The 21,501-nt window shown below is 27.4% G+C and overlaps 1 protein-coding gene across 2 annotated transcripts in view; it reads left to right on the top strand.

Annotated features, from left to right (window-relative positions):
* LOC112683405 (protein numb-like) overlaps positions 1-21,501 on the top strand; it is a 45,397-nt gene that overhangs the window by 8,386 nt on the left and 15,510 nt on the right. The window contains exon 1 of one of the 2 annotated variants that reach the window (XM_025554443.1): positions 17,468-18,012. The exons of the other annotated variant lie outside the window; for it this stretch is intronic. Within the exon in view, the coding sequence (XP_025410228.1) occupies positions 17,851-18,012 (162 nt within the window). The 5' untranslated portion in view covers positions 17,468-17,850. Of the gene's footprint in view, positions 1-17,467; positions 18,013-21,501 lie in introns of those variants that run through there. 2 annotated transcript variants of the gene reach the window in all.

Raw genomic sequence — 21,501 nt, 5'->3', positions numbered from 1 at the left:
GATTCGATTTCTTCATGTATACGATTTTAATAAAAACGAAACGATGATTCACACGAGAACTCTTCGATACAATTTTTTCACATACATAGGGGTTTTGAGTCACGGAAAATGAGTATAGCCTACTCGGTAGTGGTGTCGGAAGTTGGTACATAATTGCCATCATGGATCCACGTATAACATTTCTTTCATACTGGTACAGACGTATGCAAAGGAATCGTTTAGTACATCGAAGGTTCTAGGTACATCCGATCCCCCCCCCCACCCGAATCCGTATTTAAGGAATTAATTATATGTGAGATACACATTATAAATTTTTTTAATGTGGATCATTTTATAACGAAATAAAATTTCATGTGGCTGTGAATACTGAATTGGGCTTTTTGTTGGGTCCATACTAAGTAAAAAATCAAATAAAACACAAGCGTAACTTTCAATACATAGACATGTGTTAAATAAGAACACAAAAGTCGATTCTAAGTGGATTTGGCATTAGATTAAAAAAAAAAACCACAAATATTAAGGATTCATCTAATTTAAATATTAAAAAAAATGTTACTTGTACATTTTGAGCCTGAATTAAAGAAAAAAATTGAGTTCCACCCCTAATCCAGAAGTAAGCCTAAATACGTCCCTGAACTGTAAAGTATTGGTACAAAAAATATAATTTATTTTAATATAATATGAATAAAAAAGATAAAATATGAAATATTTATGAATACAAAATAAAAATCTTTTTATGAAGGAGGCTTGAATTTAACGTTGTCGCTAATAATGTGAGTAAATAAACAGATGTTTTTTTTAATGTTTGTCGGCAAAGAAATTCACTTACATAAGAATCTAACATTGACTAATTGGTTCCAGAATATCGTTTATTTCGTTTTTTAGCCGATCGGCATAAACGCTCAATATTTTGAGTACATGACCTAGTCCAGTGGCGTCATTTCAGTTTTTGAGAAGGGGCAAAAATTCTGACCGGCCCATAATATAACTAAAAAAAAAAAAAACCACTCACTAACAATTACATTAATAAAATACTGTATAGTAAAAAACTCATTTAATTTCTAGCCGGCTGGTGTCCCATATCTAGCCCGCTAATGATAAGAGGGGTTGGGCAAATGCCCCCCTGCCACCCCCCAAGTGACACCACTGTCTGGGTCTACAAAATTATATTCGTGATTGACCGACATATGTTGAAATCAGGGGCGGTTCTATATACTTGGTTGGATGGCCTAAGTTATAAGTTCCACAACATTTTATAACAAATACAAAACAACAATTTTTATAACACAAATTCAAGTCTTTTATTTTTTTGAATTTGCAAAAACTTCTAACTATTTGATCTACAATATTCACTTTATTATGTAAACTAATGAGACATAATACTGACAGCTACCGCTTAAAAAATACATTTTGATAAATAGATTTGGCTTTGAATAAGAACAATATTTATTTTTGATCTCTTGTATAATTTACATTTTATTTAAGTTTTATTTTAATCTACAAATTATATTTTTCATTACTAATTAGATGCGTGCATAAGAATTCACAAGGAGGGTACCAAAAATCATACCAATACCCAATGAGTAGAAAAATAAAATTAAAAATTAAAAATATCTTGTAATTTTTAAACGTAAAATAACCTAACCTTAACCTAACCTAACTACTCTATTTTCAAACCTTATGGGGACCTGGAACCGAATATCTGGCCAAGAGTACACTATTATAGATATATATATTTATATTCAACAGTTGTAATATCTTATATACCTACTGTTATATCTATTTGAATTGTTTACATCATAATATTCATATACAAACGGACAATTTACATTAGGTATATAATTTTATTTTATTAAATATTTTAGATTCATTTTCAATTTTAAATAAACTGCATAGATTTATAAATGTTTTAATGAAATTGATTTAAATAAACTTACATTTTGATACTCATATTTTTATTTATATAAATAGAAGATTTCATATTATTTTATTATGTATTATGTTAATAGTTAAGTGTCTAACGTAATAGTTTTTGTATAATACTATATAATAATATAATCGTATATTAATCAGTTGATTGTTCCATATTAATACACAACTGAGTACTGGGTCTTAGTTATCGTGGTGCCTATATCCATGTCCTATAAACTATATCATAGTTTATAGTGTTTAACTGAATAAGTAGGTATTCAATTATTTGTTGACTAACAAGCAAATTGAACAAATCATATTGACATATTTATATAACCGATATAGGTACACAATCAAATTGTTTCTTAAGAAAAACTAACATATTATAAATGTTAAATGACAATCTATAAAAAAGTATTTCATACAAATTAATATTAAAATTTAATAATACTTACTAATTATATCCTATGCCCTATTTTGTAAACATAATAATTTATTATTTATAATATATTGAAAATTTGTTTATAATAAGTGTTTTATATTTTTACATTAATTTCACTCAAAGTTTTAATATTATACTAACTAATATAATAAAATTATATTACGTCTCCCAACGATTTTATAATAAAAAAATAGAAAGCTGAGTGAAATTGTTTACTAGGTACCAATATTTAACAGGTAAATTATAATATTTATATGACACTATTGGAGTGTACCGTTATTTAAAAGTGTACTTTTAATCAAAATAAATGCTTAATATCACTTAAAAAATAATTACATTTTTATTTTAATTTCTATTGATTATTCAATTGTTATATTTGATAAACTAATACAGGATTTTAATAAAATTAATTTGTACTAAAATTGAATAAGGAAATTACAAATAGAGATAGTGTTAAACAAGATAATATTGATAGTACATAGGTAATATCTATTAAATATTAATTCCTATAACTAAAAACCAATAAATAGTTATTGGAGAAATTGTAAAATCGATAATAGTTGGATGGTTTTTGATAAGTAGAGTCCAACTGTGCTGTTAACTGTAAAAAGGATTACTTAACATGAAATTTATGATTTTTACAGATATTTATTTAAAATATAATAATATATGTATACATCATATAATATAATATTTTATATAATTTACATGTATTTTGCTTTTAATATATTAATTTAATATATTTGCTTATAATGCTTTTTAGAAAAATATTAAGTTTTAGTTATGTAGGTATCAAATATGAATTTTAATACATACAATTGTTATTGAGTAAGTCCCTTAACTATAACAATTATATTATTTATTATTAAAATTTAATTGAAAAATAAATATAAAATAATGAATAATTATAAATAATTATAATATAAGACATTTTAAAAAATTTAGAGACATCCTCAGTCCAAATTGAAAATGTATATCACATTAGTATATACATTATAAAGGTATGTAATGATTTTGTTGTTTATTTTTCCGAGGAAAGAAAAATATTATTTGTCCACCTGCAATATGTTAAAAACATCAAATATTGTTTTTATTCTTTGTCTCAGAAAATAACAAAAAAATCTAAAGAAAAATATGAAATGTGTATTATTCTAGTCAAGGTTGTTTGTAATATAATTTCAATATTTATAGTTATAATGTATACGATACACAAACTATAACTATACACAAATATATATATATATATATACATTTGATAGAAAAATATATGAAGCAATAAACAATATTCGACAACACGAATCCCCCCTCTTTCTATATGTTTATTTTTAACTAGATTGCTTTCTCTGTACATTGCCATATGTTTATTATATGAAGTGTACCAATATAGTATTTCAGTTGAATGTGAAAGTGAATTTATGCTACTTAAGTAAATGATACATTATTAAAACTTAAGTCCATTAATGGCCCTTATAAAATCGAAATAATTATAATTTGAGTTTAATGAGTAAAGTATAAGTATTAAAGAATACTAAGAAGTATAGATAATATATATATATATATATATATATATATATATATATATATATGTCCATAAGCATGCGCAGGATCTCTTGACAAGGGAAATAAGACCATAGGTAAGGAGATCCAGATTTCAGGTTCCTACCCTTAATTGTTTTCCCAGTCAAGGCTTTGTTTTGAAGTCACAATTATTAAAATTAATTCTTACACAACATCATTAATATGGTTCTTTTAAATCATAGTATATATTGATCTATACGGTTACGGGTTAGTTTAAACATAAAAATACGACAAGAGTTTTCAAGAAGTCCTTTTTAATAATAATAATAACCAATACAATAATAATACATGTGATTATAATTCCATACGTCTCTTGGCGGTGGTGTCTAATGTTTTAAACACTGCTATGACATTTTCATAATTTACATTATAAGCTTGATTATGTTCAATAAATATATTTAAAAGGCTATCTAATTTTTCTTGACCCATAGTATTTCGTAACATTGTTTTTACAATATTCAATTTTGAGAAAGTCCTTTCACTAGTATAACTTGTTACTGGTATTATAACAAATAACTAGATCGTGGATTTGTATGCGCCTACATATTTATTCTGGTTGATCGTGTAATATGCTAAACGTTATGGCCATTGTTTAAATGTAATTTTAGTTGATTCTGTTGTTTATCAAAATAAAGTTGCATTTGATTTTTTTGGAACTATTCAGTTAGTGTAGGGGTCTTCGACCCGTAGCCCGCCCTGTCATAATATGCGGCCTGCGAACACATTTTAAACGTTTTCACATTAAAAATAAAATAAAAAAATTATAATTTAAACATTTTTTTTATCTATTTATGTTTTAATAATAATAATAATTTGTAATTTTAAATGTACCCAATTAATTTTAAAAAATTTAAGAATAAAACTGAATATTTATATAAAATACATGTTTTTACTACGAATCCCGTAAGGTTTAAAAAAAATAATATGTGGCCCGCTGCATAAAAATGTTAGACCCCTGAGTTAGTGTATAATTACATAGAAGGTAGCTGTTCAAGACACGCTATTTTTGAGCAAATTGTCAATTCTACTAATTCTAAATTCAAAACATTAAAATATTTATCTACTACTAGATGGACATACCGCTTTGAATCTATAAGAGCAATAAATACTTTTAGAATGAGAAAAGGACATTTTTAATTTAATTAATTAATTAAAATGTAATACAATTATATTTTATAACACTTAGAAGTATTTAGCTTTGAACCATTTGAACAACATCATTTATGAAATCTATTAAGGTCATCTATTAAAGTCATTCACTAAAAGTACATGAGCGTAGATATTACAATTTTCAGCAAACAATTGGTAATTACAATATTTAAAGCACGAATTAATATTTAAAATAAAGATAGCAAAAAAACAACAGAAATAGTTGCCCTCCTTGAAGGACACCAAATGGTACTAGAAGAGCGTCCGATAAAAAGCCATTTTTTTTTCATTGAAGGAATTACTCAAAAAAATGAGAAATGAAGAATTTGAATTCAAAAAGATTTTTTGAAAAAACTGTTAGATTGTGTACTGATATCAATATTTAAATTCCAACACAAAAAAAAAAATAAAAATTTCGTCAAAAGTAGATACTACTCATACAAACTAGTATATTTTTAAAACTATAGAAGAAGAAATGAAAGTAACAGTATATAAAACTGTTTTGGATCAAATGATCAATGGAATATATTTGTATTTTAATCAAGAAACAATAAATGTGATGAAAAGTATAGCTAATTTATTAATTTTACAAGCAAATTATCATGATGTATGTACATTAGCTACATCATTCAATCTGGATACAGAAACTTTACAAATAGAATTACAACTATTAGAAAACTATGATGGAGTTCCTAAAAATATATTGAAAAATAAATATGAAAAATTGATAAAATGGCTCACTTGCTGTGATAGACAACATAATTTTCCTAGTACCTTCAAGTTATTAAAGTTATTTGTATAACGGTGATTAAATATATAAATAATTATATATATTTAACATATATTAAATATATGCATAAAAACCTAAATATGCAAAAAAATACGCAAAAATATGCACTAAAAAAGTTTAATTTTTTAAATTGTTATGTTATGAAACAAATTTTATGCTCATTTAGCATATCATATGGTCAACCAGAATAAATAAGCAAATGCATACAAATTCGCGCTCTAGTTATTTGTTATAATACTAGTAACAAGTTGTACTTGTGAAAGGACTTTCTCAAAATTGAATATTGTAAAAACAAAGTTACGAAGTGCTATGGGTCAAGAAAGACTAGATAGCCTTTTAAATATATTTATTGAACATAATCAAGCTTATAATGTAAATTATGAAGATGTCATAGCAGTGTTTAAAACATTAGACACCACCGCCAAGAGACGTATGGAATTATAATCACATGTATTATTATTGTATTGGTTATTATTATTATTAAAAAGGACTTCTTGAAAACTCTTGTCGTATTTTTATGTTTAAACTAACCCGTAACCGTATAGATCAATATATACTATGGTTTAAAAGAACCATATTAATGATGTTGTGTAAGAATTAATTTTAATAATTGTGACTTCAAAACAAAGCCTTGACTGGGAAAACAATTAAGGGTAGGAACCTGAAATCTGGATCTCCTTACCTATGGTCTTATTTCCCTTGTCAAGAGATCCTGCGCATGCTTATGGACATATATATATATATATATATATATTATCTATACTTCTTAGTATTCTTTAATACTTATACTTTACTCATTAAACTCAAATTATAATTATTTCGATTTTATAAGGACCATTAATGGACTTAAGTTTTAATAATGTATCATTTACTTAAGTAGCATAAATTCACTTTCACATTCAACTGAAATACTATATTGGTACACTTCATATAATAAACATATGGCAATGTACAGAGAAAGCAATCTAGTTTAAAATAAACACATAGAAAGAGGGGGGATTCATGTTGTCGAATATTGTTTATTGTTTCATATATTTTTCTATCAAATGTATATATACATATATATATATATTTGTGTATAGTAATAGTTTGTGTATCATATTTATCGTAATTATACACTAACTGAATAGATCCGAAAAAATCAAATGCAACTCTATTTTGATGACCGACAGAATCAACTAAAATTAGATTTAAACAATTGCCATAACAGTGTATAAAAAATATCTTCTTATTTTTTTCTTTAAATTTAGTTTGAACACCTGAGGTAATTACCTGCCATTATTGCAATTCATTACACATATTACTCACGTAAGATCAATAATAATAATATAAATAATCAATTTTTTATCAACTACGATTATCTACCCATAGAACAATACAGCTAAATCTATAGGCCAATAATATTTCTATGGCTTAACCTGTTTATATTTAAAATTCCGAATATAAAATCATAATAATATTTATAATCTTGGACCGTGGTTAAGGTTAATGATATTAGTATACAATTGAATACGAACAAATTATTCTTAATTCAAATTGTGATAAAAATATATAAAATATAATTTTAATATATTTTACTATACTCATTATTTTTAAACATTTTTACATTTTATTAAAAAACAGTATGATAAAAGATCTCAAAGAACAAAAAATCTCGCAGGGAAGGCAGCTTTCTCCCCTAACTCCCCCCGTGCGCACGCTTATGTAAGTGTCCAATGTTTATTATTATACTGTAACAAAGTTTAAATAATAAAATAAAATAAAAATTAGTAAATGGTTAAGAAGACATAACACCCACATGTGTTGTCTCCGTCTGACATACGTACAACATAGCAAATTTGCGTTCAGTGATTCAAATGTAGTGAAGTTAGCTTTAATATTAGAGTAAACTGACCTATAATCAAACTTAAGGGGAGAACATTGTCTGTGTTTTGTTGGTCGGTATTTTTCGATATTTTAATTTTTTTAGCAAGTTACTATATTTTTTAAATGTTATATTTTACATACTCATAATACGCTTAAAAATTAAAATATCGGAAAAAGCCAACCAAAAAAACACAGATAATGTTCTTTCCTTAAATTTTGAAAATAGGTCAGTTTACTCTAATATTAAAGCTAACTATGCTACATTTGAATCACTGAACGCAAATTTGCTATGTTGTACGTATATTAGACGGAGACAACACATGTGGGTGTGACGTCCTCTTAAGACTCGTAAATAAATATACAAATAAATAAAATGCATAGCATTGGGTATTAAGTTATCAGCGGTTTTAAATTGAAAATTTATCGTCAGATATATTACAAAGTCAAAAAATCGCAACTGATTATGAAAAAATAAAAGAAAGATATATTGAGAAAAATTGGTCGTCTTACATAGATAATTTATTTCAATAGGAGAGATTATTTAAAATGAGTTCTTATTAGACATAGATATGTTAATAAATATACATTATTTTGGTTATTATTTTATTATTATCTAAAATGCATTGGTATAAGATATTATTTTCAAAATAAATTTTTACATTTAAAATATAACTTTTTTAATGACTGTACTATACAAATAAATGTATAAATTTTAGTATAGTGTTAAAACTTATTAAGGATAAAGTATATAACTTCTTAATTATGTAAATTTTTTTTTTAAATGTTTCTCTTTATACAACTGAGTCTCATTTACTAATATTTTTTAAGTTCGATTAATTCGAGCACTATGTTTATGTAGTATGTATATATTATTTTTAATTTAATAATTTAATATTTTAAATCCTTTATGAATTTTTAACCTTGAAAATATAGATTTAATATTGTGTCTAAAATGAGTTACATATTATATCTGTGGAGCGTATTCAACTACGTAGCGATATTAGTATATAACATGCGCTAATGAGACCTTGTTTGGATATGATTACAATAATATTGTTACTGAAATACCAACTTATATAGTTGTACCAATTGTTTGTAGTGTTTTTTTTACATAGTTTTAATTCGTGTAAAGTAAATATTTGAGTTAAAATTATTAAATTTATAATCATTATTTTAAAATATAAGTATTTTATTACAAAAATTCTATTTTTTTGTAGCAGTTTTGGGCTTAATATTTTGTATTGGTAGAAATAAACATGGTAGAGTTATTTTTAATATGAAAATTATTTAGGTTTGCTATATTTTAATAGGAGTGCACTGACCCGTACAGTAACAGTAAACTTGACGGTAATTTTATAAAAAAAACAGTATTTTTCATTACGGTTTGACAAATTACAAGTACAGTTAACATGAAAACAATTCTTTTTATTTATAAAACATCTTGAATTAAATCATTTACATTTATATCTTCTAATGAACATATCAATTATCTTTAAATGTATTTATTTTATTGTGTCACATTACTTATCTATTTGTTAATACTCTAAACACTTGAAACTGATAGGAATTTAAATTATATAAAACATTATTAATGTTAATAGTGTATACAAATAACGGTCATCCAATTAATGAAGAACATTTTTAACGAATTCCAGTAGACTAAGAAGCTAGTTTAAAATACATTAAAAACAGTAAGTATTCGTCATAAATATTTTGAGGTATTGCCTTCAATTTTTAACAGATTTATTAATAAAAACATAAACTTTATTTTATTTTTATTTAAAGAAAATTATATTTACAATTTGTAATATTATTTTATACAATGAGTTAATTTAGTAAAATTAATATAAAAACAACATAAAATAACATAAGGAGGGAGGTACACAAGTGTGAAATCCTCAGATTTGGGGGCGAGAAGTCTATTTAGTGAGTTAATACAGATCGAAATTCAATAGATCTCGATAAAATGCCATAGAGTCTTATTAATCAGTGTGGCAGGTTATCTGGTGGGATGGATTCACTGGCTAAGTTGGATACTATTGGATTTGCGTCATTGATTTATTTGGCGTGGAATTTTTCGTAGTAGTTTTTGGCTTAAAACAAACTGCTTCAGTTTTAAATATGTGTGTAGTGAGAGATTAGAGCGGTAAAATACGATTGTAAACGTTTTACCTTTTTGATTGAACAATTGAGAATACTTAAAATTCATATCAACTATCGCTGACCCACAAAACCAATATGATTGAGAACGAATTTACATACAACGTTGCCATAATAAAATTTGTGTTCTTTTAGTCAATAACAATTAATTTATATAAATATAATGAAAAGTAAAAATATTTTTACTATAGTCATAAGTTCAGTTATAATAATTATAATAGTGTAAATAAAATGTGAAAAGATAACTTAGGCTATAGGCTAAATTATACCAATTCTTGGATAGCGTAACCATTATATTCTAAATATTTTAATAAATTACCCGAATTTGGATTTTCCACATACAACAATATTTATTATTAATGTCTAGTTTTTTGTCTTTTTCTTTATGAGTAATTCTTTACTTTACCCTGTTCTTCTGTACCGATTTTTTAAATTTCTAATTTAGTGAATTTAGTACTTTGATAACAACATATATTGGTGGATGAACAGTGCCATCGTAAGCTTTTGCGAGGCCCTAGGCAAATGCAGTACAATTTCCTTAAACCTCAATATTCTTAACTATTCTTACTTGATAAACTGTGGGCCCCGATTTTATTTTAAGTGCAAGGCCCTAGGCAATCGCCTAAGTTGCTTGCTCACTAACGACGGAACTGTAGATGAATGCTATAAACAGGGGCGTCATTTCAACCTTAGAAAGGGTGGGACAACTGATAAAATTTGCCGACTTCATAATATTTAAAAATTTATGGTTATCTATGTATTTAAATATTTATGAATGATAGATTATCATTAAAATATTTTTTCAGAACAAAATATGTAAAGATTAGTAGTGAATGATGTTATGATGATAAACAAAGAGCATGAAACATTTCAATTTACCCAATTAAACAATAACATTAAAGATAGTAAAACATTAATTTATGTACTTACCTATCCTATAGGGCAGCGTTTCACAAAATGTATTCCACGGAACCTTAGGGTTCCGTGGGACAATGCTAAGGGTTCCGCCAGATGTATGTGATTATTCAGGAACTTATTTTATACTATATTTGGAAAAAATATTATTTCATATTATTTAAGAAAATTGTGTTTTAAACTAAATTAATAAAAAGTAATCATTAACAGTATTAACAGTATCATTAAAAACATTTTTAAGAGTATTAGTTTTCCTATTTTTTTTTGTTTTTTAAAAAAAATTAGAGTTGAATTGGAATTAAAGACATTAGGGTTCCGCGAAACACAAACTGTTTTTTAAGGGTTCTATGATTGTAAAAGTTTGGGAACCGTTGCTATAAGGTATAAGTTACCTATCAATAGGTTTAATAGAATAATAATATAAATCTAATTAAATAAATACTTATAATTTTATTATACGTATATTTAATACTTTACAGAACTTATTTATAAAAACATAAAATTGTATCTCAAATATAATGTACCGTAGTTTGGGATCAATTGGAACGATTTTAACGGTTTTCTATAGATTATGAGCTCAATTTTTATGGTATCATTATTACGAAAATTGTTTAATAAAGATCACATATATAAAATACATAATATACCAAAAATAAAGTTTATAAGATACGCGTAATAACGATCGTCATAAACCTAGGAGGAGCCAGTGTTTCCCAACTTTTAACATACCGTGAACGTGTATTTAAAAGATAATATTATCTGATTTCTGAATACAAAATAGTAAAGAAAAATTTACTATTTATCGATTTTAGCATTTGATCATCGGACACAGAATTGCCAATTTTTTAAAATTTCTTATAGTGGGGCATTTGCCATAGTCTGCCCCCCCTCAATTGACGCCCCTGGCTAAAAAGTTAGCTATTGGATATTATGTGAAACCTTCAATCTACGTTCGTAATCCTAGAATATTATGAATTGTAGTTACTATTATATTTTATATATTAATTAATTACGAAAATTACCTAAGACTATCCAGAAGTTTCATTTCCCACAATTTCGCAAATAATGAACAAGAATTATTCGGTAATAATTGTTAAATGTGGCAACGTGAGAAAAAAATCTAAACATTTACAATCATAATGCTAAAATTGTCGTTCTCGATTTCTTAATAGCCGATTAGAGAAATGCTATAATCCAGATATTATTTGACGAAGTAAGATTGTCTAAAAGGTCTGGATGGTACGTATTTGGAAAGGCTTGACACATCCCCTTATTTGTATGCCGTAGGCCTAGATGGGTTTTAGAAATTATTTTTACGTTAATAGTTTGTTGATTGAAAACTCGGAATTAATAATGGGGCGTAATTAATGAACTCTACAGTTAAAATCCTTTCTTTTAGTTTTTAGTTGTAGACCCTAAATCAGACGCTTGTCTAAGATTAGGCCTGAATATTAAATTTGAGTTGTAGTTGGGATTTTGTTGTTTTGAAAGTAGATTGCAGGTGGGACATATTTTCTTAGAGTAAAAGGGATATAAGAGGTCTTATCTAAATTGATTTTGATTCTTCACTTGGAGAAAATAATTTTTAATGAGTATTTTTTAAATAAACGTGATGTACAATTTAAAAAAAATACCTATTCAAACCAAGTTAAATAATTAATTTTTTTTTTAAATTATAGTGTAAAAAATTATGATCTAGGTAGGAACTAGTTTATTATATATCGAGTTCACATTATTAATGGTTTTATATAAGGTACCTCACTTATCTCAATTAATGTAAATTTATTTATGTTATTTATTCTACTCAGAGCCGGCGTAAGGCTAAATGACGCCCGAGGCCAAATTGCCAACTGGCGCTTTTTTCATACAACAATCCGTAATATCTTTATACTTAGAAAAAATGATATATTATGCTCAACTTGCACATCATTTGTTATCGTCTAATTGTTAGTCACAAGTCACGACGGCTCGACGCGAACCCAATTGAACGATAACAAATATTTGGGAATTATAGCAACATATACGATAAAACATTCTACGCTAAACCATAGTAAATACTTCAAATATATTTATACGGCTAAAGGAAGTAACCATAACTATCATCAATATTTCAATACAAAGTTATAGGTATTTTACATTAAAAAAAAAAAAAATTATAATATTACTGACATATGTGCAAAATTGTAAAAAACAATTTTGGCGCTCCCCTGAAAATGGCGCCTTAGGCGATCGCCTGAGTCACCTGACTCTCACGCCGGCCCTGATTCTACTCACTGAGTTTTTTATAATATTAGTTCCCTATAAACGTAATGCTTATGGTAGAGATTAAGCCAGATCTGGCAATTAAAAAAAACAAATAGATTTTTAGAAAATAAATCCTTTTTATTCAAAAACTATATTATTCTACTTCTGATGCACTTCTCAACAATTTTTGACGTTGATAAAAACAAAGCTATAGGTCTATATTTGAGCATTGGGAGTGATCACCCGATTTGTACATCATACATATTTTAAACTAGATGAAAATACTCCTAGAGTTATTGATAAATTATAAATGTAGGATAAAAGATAAGCTATTAGTATTTGCTGTTTTTTTTAATATATAATTTGTATGGTCATGTTTAAAAAATAATGTTTTATCTTCAATTATTTTTATATGTTGCACTATTTTGTTTTCCTAATTGGAGTAATAAAGATAGTATTTGTAACTCTGCAATTTTTATTTGAAATATCACATGGTTTGTCTATAAATACATTTGATTTTATATTATTTTATATATCAGCACCAACATATACAAAAATGTATTAAATAAAAAAATATCTTTTTAATTTTCTATTTATGTATTATTATCAAATACACTTTTTACGTCCATTTTATTATTTTTTGTTCCTAATACTTAATTTACTATTTTCTACATAGATTTAAAATCGGTACTTGCTGACTTAATTTTTTTTTGATAAAAAATTGTCGCTTTTTAATTAAAATGTTCAATAAGTTTCTATAACTATTATATTTTATTTTAACTTTCTATAAAATGGTCGAAAACTTAATTTAATAGGTAAGTTATTTTTTTTCCAAATAGAAACAATTAAGCCTTACGTAATTCAATCTTTAAGTTTTTTTTTGTTTTACATTCTAGAACCTAAAATAATTTTATTTTTTGAAGCATTAATAAGTTGCTATATCTAAGCGGAGAAAGTATCATTGTAAAAAAAAATGATCAGTTATTTCAAATTTAATAATATACGACATTATAATATCAATAGAAATATTTGTACTAAATGTATGATCTAAACAGGATTTAGAGCTATTAAAAACACGTGTTTAATTATTAATATAAGAAACAAAACTATTAATTAACATAATACTAAGATACTCTGTTGAATTTAGTGAATTACATAAAAATATTACACATAAATAACATATTTATATCAATATTAATATCACCACAAATAACTAGTTTATTAGATGTGTTAATATTATTTAAATAAGACTCTAAAATATTAAGAAACACACCAACATCACTATTTGGAGACTGATAAACTCCGATAATGTTATAAACGGTACTACAACATTCAACTATTAATTCAAGAAAATTACTATTACATAACATATTATCATTAGTACTTAACAATTTTATATTTTCTTTAACAAAAATTGTAATACCATCACATTTTATAAATTAAGAGATAATTGTTCGATAGCTATTTAATATATATTTAAAATCATAATCCAGCTGATTTTCACACAATATAATAACTTCAAATTTAACACTATAAGAGTGTAAATAAATTAACTGCCAATTCATATTAATGAAGTTTATATGTAGTTAATACGTCTAATATTCATTGAAAAAATTGACAGTTTACTATTTTCACTAAAATGTATTGTATTATCTAAAACTATTGAATCAATATTTTTATATTATTAACTTCATTCGAAATATCTAAAGCCATAAATTAAAAGTAATGTATTATAAACTATATTACAATTAAATAATAGATAAACTTACAAATTATTGATGTCATATTCAGATTTAATTTGAAAAATTTTGCCGCCGCCAAATTCCTTGTTAAAATGTCTGCATGTTTGTCCATACATACTTGAATTTTTTTTCTTTACAGACGTTTCTTGTTTTTGTAAATAAATTTCGTCGATATTTTGTGAGTCTTTCATTCACGTAAATTTTTGAATTTTCCGGCCAGCTGTTTAATGTTTAAAATCATGTTCGCATTAATCTTCATAGTTTTGATTTTCCATACAAAGTCTTTTTTCATATTCAACGAAGTAATATCAACAAGTATGCTCGTGCTATACTAGTAGAATGTATTCTGATGGTAGACATTATGGAAACATCCAAATTAATTTTTTTGAAATAGCTTGAACAATGTCAGTGCAATTTTTATTATTTATCTTATGGATTTACTTAATTTCAACGCTATTGCTAATATAAAACTGTTCTAGGTCATCAATTTTTTTTGTTTCATTATAATAATTTCCTCCTTCAGATATTTATTTTGGGTTAAAATTTTTTGATTTTCGGATTTTACATCTTTAATTTATTTTAAATCGAAATCTATATTTTATTAGTCATCAAACTGATTTTCCATAAAGTTTATAGAATTAACTAACTCTTCTAGTTTAGCAACAGATGGAATGTCATTAACCATATCTGTTTTAGTTTTTAATGTAAAACAAAAATCAATACATTTATGACATTTATAACTCTTTTTCATGTTATTAGTTAATATTTTGAAGTTAACTTCACTATAATCAGCACAAAAAAAAAATTTAAACAGACATTATAATTACTGCACATAGTTGAATCGTCATCATTGAAGATTATGCTACTATTTTACATACTCTGTAGACATTATGCAAAAATATTGATTATTTATATTTAAGACAAAATTAAGCAATATAATTTACTTTGCACAGTATTATTTACTAAGGTTTTCGATAACAAACGACAACCATACTTAACCATAGGTATATAATATATATTATGTATCGGCAACTATGCACACTACGACTTTCTCACACAACGATTAGCAACGTACAATATTAACATCACACCCAGATAAGAGAGAAGCACAGAATGAACGCACATCCTATCTGTTCACCGAACAGAACTAAACTGAACTGATTATACATAAAATAAATAAATAATTTACTAAAATTAAGGTAGATAGTGATATAAAAACAATCTACAAAACCCTATGAAGTTTAACTAGTAATTTGTTTCATATCTTCAGTTTTACTAATCGTAATCATTAAGTACATGCGTTTTTGTTCCTTTAGGAACTTCTCAGTTGTATTTTTTTTAATTTTTCTTTTTTGTTGGAATACAAGATTTTGTAAGAATGTAAGATTTTCATAGTTTTTCTTGACTAGAAATTATTTTTTAAAATTAAAGATTTGCATTTTCATATAATTTGTAACCGTGACTTAGCCTACACTTAAAAACAGTTATCTGTTTTAGAATATGAGAGTCTACAATATATTAAATTAAAATTTGTAAAAAAATGAATTGCAAAAATGAAATTATTGATTCGAATAATAATATTACTGTTTAATTTATTTAAAATAATATTAAACACAGTATATTTATAATATTTTCATAAAAAAATTAGGAGTAGAAATTATAAATGTTGGATTTATGAAAAAAATAAATATATTTATTTTTAAATAAAACATATTAGGTATAATAATTATATATTTTAATATAAAATGCATAAACTAAATGAAGCATAATAAAATATAAAAGTGAAATTAGTCCTTTAAAGTTTATTAAAGTAAGTAAATTTCGATAAAATTTTAACGTTACAATTGAGAATATTCAAAACTTTAAATTACATTTTTTGATTTTAAAAACGTATGTACATTTAATATAATGTAGGCTACATAATAGTGTGGTGAAGGAATTTTTAATACATATAGGTATGGGTACTATGGTTGAAATATGGTACAGTTTATTTGACTGATATTTAAACATTTTGTTTAAATCAACTAGTTTAAAATATACATTAATAAACATAAAAAACCATAATATATACAATCTTAAAAAATTTCACAGTAATTTTCATAATAATAAATTTCAAAATTCACATAATTAGTACCGATGAACATTGTCTTATGAAACCGTCCGGGCGGTAATTATACGGAGGCCCGAAGGAACACTGTAGAGTTGTATCTGAATAACTGAAGCAAAGTCACCCCCTATTCGTGCGTATTTGGAAATCCGTTGAATCGCGGCGACACCGTTTTCAGTTACGCACGTCGGTTTGTGAAAATAAAAAAACGGTTGGCGGCGAGACCCGGTCGTCGTCATCACGATTCACGACGACCGCCATTCGCCACTACCAACTCGCTGCGTATACACCGATGACGTACGTGGACGTTAGTGTGCGACACCATCGACATCGCGGTGGTTGTTATTCCATTCGCGGTGGGGTCATCTATTTCTGAATGGGTGGAGGGTGGTGGGGTGAGTATTAACGACGAAAAGCGTACTCGGCCGTCCGTGCGTGTGTGAACGCAGCTTGGTCGGTTCCCACCGCGTGCGCGCGGAAACCGGTTACTCACCGCTTTGTTGATGGGGTGGTGATTGGGAGGGGAGCGGTCCTCCGGGAATGTACGTTACGAAATTTTCTATACCGCGAACGACAGTCGCACGGGTTCGTTCGCAACCGTCGTTTGTTCGCCTTCGTCGTCGCAGTCGCCGTCGCTGGCGCGCGTCCTCGTATCATACCGTCACGTTTCCTCCCCCCGTACCCCGCCCCTTAACAGTCATTGTCGCTGATAATCGAATACCTATGTGTTTATTGTGGAATAGTCAATAGTCCAGTGCCGGGGAATCAATTTTAATCCGGGTCTTTTTTCGCGTCGTCCTCCCCGGTTGTCGTAACCCATCGTCATTTTCGCAAATGTCTTCTGATGTATTTAAATCGTGATTCGTTCTAACGGTGCCGTTTGTTGGTATTTGTGTTTGTGCGTGCGTGCGCGCGCGCACACGTCGTCTGTCGTTCGTTCGGTGTGATGCCGTTATCGTTTAAAAAAATCTTCTCGCGAAAACTGCTGTTCAGCCCGAAAGTCATGGGTGGTACAGCATCTCATCACGAACCGTTGGACCGGGTCACCAGCCACGCGGGCTCTTCGTTCAGACGTTCCGCTAGTTGTCGGCACAGCAAAGCCTCGAAGGTATTATAATCAAACATGAAACTATCAGCATATTAGTCGGTACAGAAATAAATTCCCGACGGTCACATAATATTTTTGGTTAAAATAAAATTTGTATGAAAAGTACAGTTGTCGTAATCGCCGTCATCGCTACTGGTATGACCTTGTCCGGGTGTATCTCGCAATATAATAATATGTTTATAATGAAATTTATTCAATTTTATATATATATATTTATACATACATACATTCTCAAGATTTTTTTTTTATAGAAATATAACAGGCATTGTACACTGTTTATAACTTGTGGTTTGTGGGCGTTTTATTGATAGTTATTATATAGATATGCGATCTTCGAAAAACAAATGCAAAAATATAAATTTATATTTATCCTACATGTTTCGTATTCGATCAGTGCTCCAAGAAGTACTTCATAATATAAATCATTATTATGTTGTGAAATTGGTATTCTTAGTAATAGTTGAAAATCAACTAAGTAACATTGGTCTGTCGAAATGGGTTAGAATAATATGAAATTAATGTAATTTTAATATCAACTAAAACCAATCTTTTTAACTACCTGATACAGTCATAATTAGGGAGCACAAGAAGGTTTTTAACACATCAGGTTTTTTTTTTTAAGTTTTAACTATAATGATAGCAGTGAAATACTATCAATTTTATTTTCAGCAATTTTAGCAACCCCAATATTTGGACTCTAGTTACGTCTATGCTACCTGCTTAGGTTTTTTTTTCTATTTCGTTTGTACGATTTATTAAAAAATAACCACGAGTGATTTTACAGTTTTCGGTTGAATTGAGTTTTCTTTAAATGAATCGGGATTTTTGAAGACATTCCAAATTCCATTAATTCTTCATTGTAATATATATTTTTTTGAATGTTAAATCGCCGTCTAGCTAGTTTGTATTTTGTAACATGCTTATATATTTTGATTTAAACGTGGGGTATGTAGGTGCTTGTCATTATGGAAAACATTTTGATATATGAAAACTGATATGAAGTTAGGTAATTTCGAGTATTCATTATCATGTTCATGTGTTTCGACATTTCTTTAATGAAAACATTTTTAAACGAGCATTTAAATATCATTCGAGATATTTAATTGTTATTGATTATATCTGCCATTAGACATAGATTATTTGTATAACTAGTTATATATAATAATTTATGTATAATATTATATCAAATTAAGTTATTTTAAACCTTGAATAATTTATAGATATTAACCTTACCAACAAATATAATATAAAAATAAATCATGAATATCAATAAGAATTAATAAATTACAATATGTTAGAACATTAATAGTATTTTTACAAAAATAAACCATAAAGTATATAGGTATCTACACTTCAAATCCACGTTTGTGTCAAACATGTGGAGTTTTTGTATTACATTATCATACAGTGCAAACACTATAATTATTGAATGAAAACTGTTTCTATTAAATAATTAAAAAATTAATTATTACTTTTTGTCTACATTTTTTACGAATATTCAATATCCGAGCCCAATGCGTGGGAATTTGATTAAATAATGGGAACTATGGGAACTCATCCACTACTATAGTAGAAAGTCAAAATGAGAATATCATGAGAAAATCTACATACCATGCATATTTTAATAGTGACTTTAATATGTATTAAAGTACATTACGCTTAAAATAAATATCTATGAGAATATATTTTTAAACTGATAAGAAATATATCCATAGGTGCACTGTGATAATTTTATTCATTTTATACGTAGTAACTGGTTGTCTGGTTAGATAATTAATTATAGGCAATATAAAGTAAGGTACCTACTTATTATTATTGTTATTAATTTGTATTAATTATAAGTTATTTACCGTGTCAACGGATTCATTTTTATTTTAGTTTACATCATACTATTTTTGATTTACATACATGTGATAAACTCGCCGATTAGGTTTCAATATTGATTTTTCATTTTCCTGTGTAATTTTAGCTTGAAAAATGCAAGTACTCTTTTTGTCGTCAATTTGTTTGGAAAAAAAATATAGAACCAAAGAATTATGTTAGAATATATATTACAATTATTACTTGCCTTTTTAAATATATTTTGTGAGTAAGTGTAATACATTTATAACTAGTTGGTTACGGATTGGTTACGTAATACTGTAATGTTGAACAATATATGCTGATGCAAAGAACCCGCCAGGATATCCGCTGTTTTTATGTTTCCATTTCATTTATCTAAAACAGCTTGAGATCGGTAATACACAAGAAAATCGCGTAGCACTAATATCTTACGACCCTCTTTAGAATAAAAAAAAAAAAATAACAATAGAAAAAGGGTGCAGACTCCCCTCATAAGGGTGCGGACGAATTTTATAGATGGAACCTCTCATTTCTGCCGTAGACTGTGGTAAAATCATTGAGCTTGTTGGATTTATAACAGGTTGATAGTCGTCTTGAGATCAGTACTGGTCTTGTATCTTAGTATGTCATCACTATATCTTTTGTATCATTCATTTTATCAAAGAATTGCGCTCACTCACATAAGCACACGCACATATCACATGTACATAATATATACGATATACGTACACTATTCAACCAATATTGCATAATTTACGCTGCACGTCTTGCACCCAGTAGAAAACATCTTGACATCCGTTAACATTTCCGCAAGCAGCTTCCTCGTATGTGCTTACGAATGTTTTTTGTTCTTATTCGCTACGCGTATCCGGTTTATTTTAGAAAAATCGTCACGTTTATAATATTTATCTACTATTGTGTTCATCGACCTTCTTAATTTAATTAACTGATAAAATACAATTGATGGATCAACTATAAGTTAAAAAAAATTACAAAAATATTCTTTGTTGGTGGATTTTATCACATATGTTATTCCGGTCCATCGACATTAGTTTTCTGCAATTATGTCGACAAGATATTCTTGTTTATTTTATTATTATTATTTTATTTATTCTCTAAGAATGTTTCTTCGCCGGTTGACCTTGCACCGGGGCTTTCTCGAGGTCGTTCACACTGCGAAGACAACGGCTAGCGTGATGATAGCACGATTCTAGGAAAATCAATTTTTTTGTTTTTCTCTTCCAGGTGGCCTATGAAAATGTTTACATCACGGGCTATTTTTAAAACATCCGCCACTGCAGATTATCGGAGCAGCTGCGCGACGAAAGCATCACTGTATAGTGTATACTAAAAGAGCATCTGGCTGCCGCGTCGATATAGTATAGTAGTGGTGTAGGCGTAGTCTGTACCTACTGGGTCTGGCGCAGATATAGTTATGTAGTAGTAGTCTACCGACGAAATAACGAACGTGCGTAGCGCATAGAATGTTGTATCGTCGACGGGGCAGAGGCTTACGTATATACGTATACCTTGTCTCGATGGTTACCTGATCATCGGATAAAGGGGCGTTCACACCAAGCGTCGGATATCACGTAACCACTCTCTTCGATTTAGTACGCTATTGACCAATGTTGATGACCTAAAATA

This window comes from Sipha flava, unplaced genomic scaffold (assembly GCF_003268045.1).
Source record: "Sipha flava isolate LNK unplaced genomic scaffold, YSA_version1 104_pilon_pilon, whole genome shotgun sequence".
NCBI classification, from domain to species: domain Eukaryota; kingdom Metazoa; phylum Arthropoda; class Insecta; order Hemiptera; family Aphididae; genus Sipha; species Sipha flava.
This window is presented reverse-complemented; position numbering and strand designations above follow the sequence as displayed.